Source organism: Pollicipes pollicipes, unplaced genomic scaffold (genome assembly GCF_011947565.3).
Source record: "Pollicipes pollicipes isolate AB1234 unplaced genomic scaffold, Ppol_2.1 Scaffold_7231;HRSCAF=8579_pilon_pilon_pilon, whole genome shotgun sequence".
NCBI classification, from domain to species: Eukaryota; Metazoa; Arthropoda; class Thecostraca; order Pollicipedomorpha; family Pollicipedidae; genus Pollicipes; species Pollicipes pollicipes.
The window spans coordinates 13,574,994-13,581,594 of NW_023597034.1; the positions used below are offsets into that span (position 1 = coordinate 13,574,994).

At 51.9% G+C, this 6,601-nt stretch overlaps 1 protein-coding gene across 1 annotated transcript in view; it reads left to right on the top strand.

Annotated features, from left to right (window-relative positions):
• The first annotated feature begins 257 nt into the window (after positions 1-257).
• Positions 258-6,601, top strand: part of LOC119109415 (uncharacterized) — an 11,259-nt gene continuing 4,915 nt past the window's right edge. Inside the window, exon 1 of the mRNA XM_037233030.1 lies at positions 258-333. Coding sequence (XP_037088925.1) covers positions 260-333 — 74 coding nt within the window. The 5' untranslated portion in view covers positions 258-259. The remainder of the gene's footprint in view (positions 334-6,601) is intronic.

Sequence of the window (6,601 nt, forward strand, 5' to 3'; positions counted from 1 at the left end):
CATGGGCACTATCCTTATCCATTTTCAGATGCCTGCCTGTTGATGGAGGACAGCCAGTATTTAGCTGCACAAGATGAGACCTCACCCATTATGTAGATTGAACTCCAGCACAGGAGTGGACTCAGATGAGCAACAAATGGTATCTGAAACAACCCACCACTTGGGCACTCAGCGCAAGGCTGGTCGCAATGGACCACTCTTCTCAGATGCAGAGCAGCAGCACATGGTGGCATGGCTACAGCAGTGTGCAGCGCAGGGCATGGTCATCACACGGGAAAACTTCTTGGAAGATCTCCTTCGCATTGCTCAGATGGAGCAACGTGGCAACAGAAGGTGAGCTTGTCTTTTCTTTAAAGGGAATGTTCCAAATTTGAAGATATTGAGTTAGGCATCACATGATGGGAAATGCTTACTTGTAGCTATTGGTAAGCTTTCTAAGTCCAAAAATGATGCAAAGATGCAAAATTTCGAAGTATATAAAAGTGGGGCCCGTTACGTCGTTGTGTGATGGCGTCATGAAATGGGTTTGAAACGACAGCAAAACCTGGTAGCATATGGCAGCCAGACCTAAGGAATACCTCGAAACACACGAAAGCTGACGCCAACCGGCCATTCCCGTCGCGGGGGCTGTGTCGGGGGGAGGGGGGGGGGGGGCGGATTAGCGGGTGGGTTATTTGTGGATTTTTTTGTCTTGGTGCTGGCCGTAAGAAAAGCCTTCGTGGACAGTTTGACATGCGCAACATAGTGATCGCCAGCTTTTACGGCAGATGATTAATATCAAAACACGATATGCTGTGCTACTGCTGTTGCTGCTTTGTTGTTGACAACGATTTTGTCAATACTTCATTGTCGACCCATCGCTGCGCGCAGTGCTGTAGTCCCACCTTTCCGTGGTGTGTGTGTGGGGGGGGGGGGGGGAGGATTGCGTGCCCCATGGATCCTGCGGGCGGTTGGGGAGGCTTGTAAAGCGCCCCTTCCGGCCAAAGGGGAGGGGGCCAGACGAAATGTGCCTCCCGCAAGGGCTCTGACTCGTTCAGTGTAGGGACTAGCAATCCCTCGGCCCCAGCTTTTCAGTCTTATCTGGGTCTCGCCGTACCCCGTTGGATCCGCAGGTAACGATGAAGGGATCCGGGTCACTGAGGGAGTTGCACTGCGGGTCAGTCGGGGCAGCTTACCAACACGTGGCTTTGGCCCGAATTTGTGATCCTGCGGATGCCTCGTGAAGTCTCCACACGAGGAAATCGGCTGGTCAGGCGTCGTGTTTTCGTGACACTGGCTTGGAGGCAAGCAGGCCATGTGATGGGTGATGAGGGGGGAGCTGCCGGGTGCAGTGTCTGCCTCCTGACACCATCAAGGGCCGTACCTCGGTTTGTTACCAGGGCGCCTGGTTAGCCCCTGCGAACCGAGGCACTGGCGCCCGCAGACTCGTGCCCGGCGGCTCTCGCAGCAACTCTTTTGGCACACTGGTCTGCGTATAGCGTGCTGGTGGCCCTGGCGGCTCCTCTCTTTGAAGTGGACCGTCTCTGTCTTGTGCTTCATGGTGGGCGGGGAATCAGCGCGCCGGACATAAACATATACTTTGGATACTATACCTTCAACCAACCCCCAAACTCCGACCGTCGTCCCGTGCCACTGCCCAAATTTCTGGTGGTAAGATCCGCCAAGGTAAATGACCAAGGAAGAACAGTACCGCTCCGACTAAGCCCATTTCAGCGCCAGCAAGCATTTTCAAAGATCGGGACACCCAATGATGTGCTTTCATATACGGATGGAGGCATAGAAGTGCATTTAACAGACGAACGCGAGATCCAGCGCATGCTAAAGACGACCACACTAGTCTACAAAGTATGAGGACAGGGATAGGTTAGGGCGCCCGTATCGGTGCACCCTCACCCCTCTAACAACTACTCCAAGGGTGTGATTACTTGCCGGGACCATCGCGGTGTTAGTGATGAGGATGTTGCTGAGGGCTTGTGTGAGGAAGGGGTGACGGCGGTGATGCGTATCAAGAGGGGAGAGAGAGGAGAGCTGACAGATGCTGATTCCATTATCCCGACATTTTGCTGTGCGAGAGTGCCCGATAGGGTCCGTGTCGGATATCAGTCGGTCCCCGTTAGGGTCTATGAACCCGATCCAGTCCGGTGCTATCGATGCCAGACGTATGGTCACTTCACGGACAAGTGCTGGCAAGAAGTAAGATGCGGAAGGCGTGCAGAAATAGGTCACCAACACTAGTGTAAATCAGAAACAGTTAAATGCGTCAACTGGGGTCAGGGTCATGTGGTGTCATATCATAGCTGTCAGTCCCTGTCAGAGAAAGCTGTCCTGAACATCGAAGTGAAGGAAGGCGTCTCGTATCGGGAGGCCCAACGCCGGCACAACGATGCGACCACCACAAGGACATACAAAGACGCCCTTATTAGACCGGCAATACATTTTGCAGAAGTAACACCCGCAACCAACGAAGTATTGAAACTGAGTGGACTTGATAATTTCAAAAGCATGGCTGTAGGCGAGTTTGTACAGCTGATTCTAAGCACACTTGTATCAACTGGACCTGCTGCCCCGTCGTCCCGGAAGTGGGATCCTCCGAAAAAGGATCCACCTGTGGCATTGGGCGTCGCTAGAGAAGCTCAACCTACGTGGTTGGACTCCCTGGTGGAGCTGCCAGAGAACCTGGGACTGGGGTGCGACCCGGGAACGGGGGGATGGATCGCTTTCCAGCGAGGCCGTGGACTTCGCCCCCCCCCCCCCCCCATCATCGCATCCCAGCCCAGCCCGTGCTGAAGACACGCCCTCCCGGGGTCCATCTCCCCTCCATCCATACCAGCTACGACGGGATCTGTCGTCGCTGGCACAGGGGCGCTACGAGAGCTGACCCCTTCTGGGTTCTCAGCTAGTGGCCCTGCCGGGAGCGCCGGTCCTCTCGGCTTACGGGAGCCGGACAAGGTTCGGCATCCCCCAGTCGTCACTCCCTCCTGGACCTGCCCTTCTGAAACCGTTGTTCGTCCGGGTTCTCTGGACCTTGGACCTGCAGGGCGCGCCGCCGGGTCGGCTTGTGCACCGCGGACCGGGTCGGCTCCCGCTGTCGACTCCGCCCCATTCGCCGGGAGGGTCAATGGGTCCGCCTCCCATTCCTCCACGTGAAGACGGGGTTTCGGGTTAAGCCAACCAGCAGTCCCTGGCAGCAGGTCGTGCAACAAAGCGTGTCCCTCCTTGGCCGACGCCGCCTACGGAGGGTGGAAATCCCAAAGCCTGGCCAAGGGTCCGGGTTAGCTTCACTGAAGAAGAGCGTTGCCAGGGAGATTTGTTTGGTGCGAAATCGTAGGTGAACGTTTAAAGCACATGTGAGCTATACCGATGGATCTAAACCGTACACCCCACATACAAGCATATCTAGCATACCACTGACGTTTTTACAATGGAACATGCGTGGCTTGAGGGCCAGCATGTCGGACCTACATACACTCTTATCTAATCGTAACCCGGTTGTGGCATGCTTACAAGAAACAAAGGTATCTAATGACACTCACCTTGACATCGAATGTTACAGCATCTTTCGGAAGGACGTGAGAACTGACACGATCGCCCATGGTGGGGTGGTGGTTTTAGTTCATCACAGTATACCGTGTTCTCCTGTGAGTCTTAACACTGACCTTCAAGGTGTTGCTGCCGTCGTCCACCTTGGGTCGTTGAGGGTGACTGTTCTATCCACCTCTCTCCCGCTGAGGAAGTACCGGATCCGATATTGCAGTCTATCTTCGATCAGCTTCCATCGCCGCTCTTGCTGCTAGGTGACTTCAACTCCCATAGCCCTTCGTGCAGTCACGCAAGCCGCCGAGGCCGACACCTCGAACGTTTGCTGAATTCAAATAATCTTTGTGTTGTTAACACCGGCCGGCATATCCATATATCTCTGCCGTCCAGCACCACTTCAGCCATAGATCTTTCTATCTGCTCTTCGTCCCTTTTCTGTCGGTTGCCTTGGGTCGTTGAGAGCACCACGTGCGAGAGCGACCATTTCCCAATATGGCTTGGGATGAATGCTGGACACCCAGGCAGGTGGCCTTCCTGCTGGAAGCTGCGATGTGCTAACTGGCAAAGGTTTACCGGCGAGTGTCATATTAGAATGCAGCCGACCGAGGAGGACAATGCAACACCTCTTACGCATCAAGAGACATCCACAATTGTCGACACTGCAAGGTCTTGCATTCCTTTGACATCACCTGAGCCGCGCAGGATCCCTGTCCCCTGGTGGTCAGAGGACTGCATGGCGGCAATTAGCGGAAACAGGCATTCAAGATTTTTAAGCGTTCTGCAACGACCAACAACCTCATCGCTTTTAAAAAGGCCAGCATTGGCGAAACGCACAATACGCGAGGCAAAGTGTGCATCATGGAGGGAATATGTAAATGGTTAAATCGTCGCACCCCACGTAGTGCGGTGTGGCAGCGAGTTAGTCGCATTTCCGGTAGGAATGTTTCTGCTGCAGTTCTGTTGTTGAAAGTGGCGGGAACCACGATATTGAACACACAGCAAGTTTCCAACAAAATAGGTCTCGCATTTGCAGAAAGGTGCCGACATGGAACATACCACACACGCTTTATTCGTTGCAAGGAACAAAGTGAGAAGACGTCAATCAGTTTTAGAATTCGTGACTCGGAGATTTATGAGTACAACCATTCACTGTCATGGAACTCTGCACTGCTCTTAAGAGAGCTAAGAGTGTATCACCTGAATTGGATAAAGTCCACAATGATATGCTAAATCACAAAAGGGAGTCTCTCCATGCTCTGCTTGAACTTTTCAACTACATATTATTGCATGGTGACTTTCCGGAGTCGTGGCGGGAGGCCATTATAGTCCCGATGCAGAAGGCCGGAAAGGATGGTTCCGACCCACTGCACTACCGCCCAATTTCGCTGACTTCAGCCCTATGCAAGGTGCTAGAAAGGATGGTGAGTGGTCGTCTCATGTGGTATCTTGAAACTCACGGCTGTCTTTCCAAAGTGCAATGCGGGTTTCGGAAGAACTGACGCACCATTGACCACTTACCTGTAGGTAAGTGGTCAATGTACCGATTTTAGACAGCTAAACGACACTCTTTTAAACAAAGACGTCACACGATAGCCATCTTCTTTGGTGTTGAGGGGGCTTATGATACCGCCTGGCGCCATGGCATTCTAAGCAAAGAACACAAGTGTGGACTCCGAGGTCACATGGCACCCTTCATTGAAAACTTTTTACGTCGTCGATTTTTTCGCGTCCGAGTGGGTGGCGTGCTATCTGATCGTTATGGACAAGAGAACGGTGTTCCTCAAGGGAGCGTCCTTATCGTAACCCTGCTTGCGCCTATGATCAATGATATCCCCGACTGTCTGCCACCTACCATCAGTCGGTCACTGTTTGTGGACGACTTTACCATCTGGTGTGCAGCATCCACAGCAACGTCTGCAGAGAGGCAGCCTCACTTATGCCTGATTCGACTGAGTGGAGCCTAAAGAATGGCTTTGAATTTTCGACCACCAATACTAAGTGCATGCACTTTTGCTCACGGATTAGAGGCTGTAGAGACCCGGAGTTGCGACTTTACAATGCCGCTATTCCAGTGTGTAACGAAATCTGTTTTCTAGGCCCTACCTCTGACCGCCGGCTTACGTTTAAGCAACACTTCAGGACGATTAAGTCTAAGTGTCTTAAGGACATGAACCTCACGAAAGTAATGTTTCGTATGACCTTTGGAGCCGATGGACGCACCCTGTTGAACTTGTATGGGGCTTCAATGCGATCAGTCATCGATTATGTCCCTGTCTACGACAGTGCTCCTACATCTTCGAAGCAGGTTTTGGACACAATCCACCATACATGTGTTCGTATAGCCACTGGGGCGTTTCGTTCGACTTGAACAAGAAACTTGCTGGTTTAAGCGAATGAACCGCCTTTGCCTCTTACGAGACAACGACTTGCTTTGAATTACGCTACAAAGATTTCACAATTTCTTGATCACCCAACCTTTGAGTTCATCTTCTCTCAGACGTTAATCCGTTCTTTCTTGAGGGGGCGACCCACGTCAGCGCGGCCGATGTGTCTGCGCGTCCGGTACTGGCTGGACGAGGCGGATATTACGCTGGATGACCTTACCCCGCACACTTTTCGGGACCCAGCTCCTTGGAGACGTCTGAGTGAAGTGTGATTTGGAACTTTGTCAGCATCATAAAAATGACACTTCACGAGAGTTCCTCAGCTATGCGTTGGAACGGATCTCACAATATGTGAACTCATTACAAATATTTACTGATGGGTCCAAGGGCTCGACAGCAACAGGTTGCGCATTTGTTTGTGGTGATCACACCGTAGGTGTCTGCCTCCCGCATCATATGTCAGTTTTTTCCTCAGAACTGTTGTCAACAAAATCAACAAAATCATGTGATGTGTACAGTAGTCACTGTCCGTATTGTTTGTAACTGGAAATGGGGTGTCGTGCCAAAATTAATATATTTGCGACATTGTCTTATTGTTTGTAACTGGAAATGGGGTGTCGTTCCAAAATTAATATATTTGCGACATTATCTTATTGTTTGTAACTGGAAATGTGGTGTGA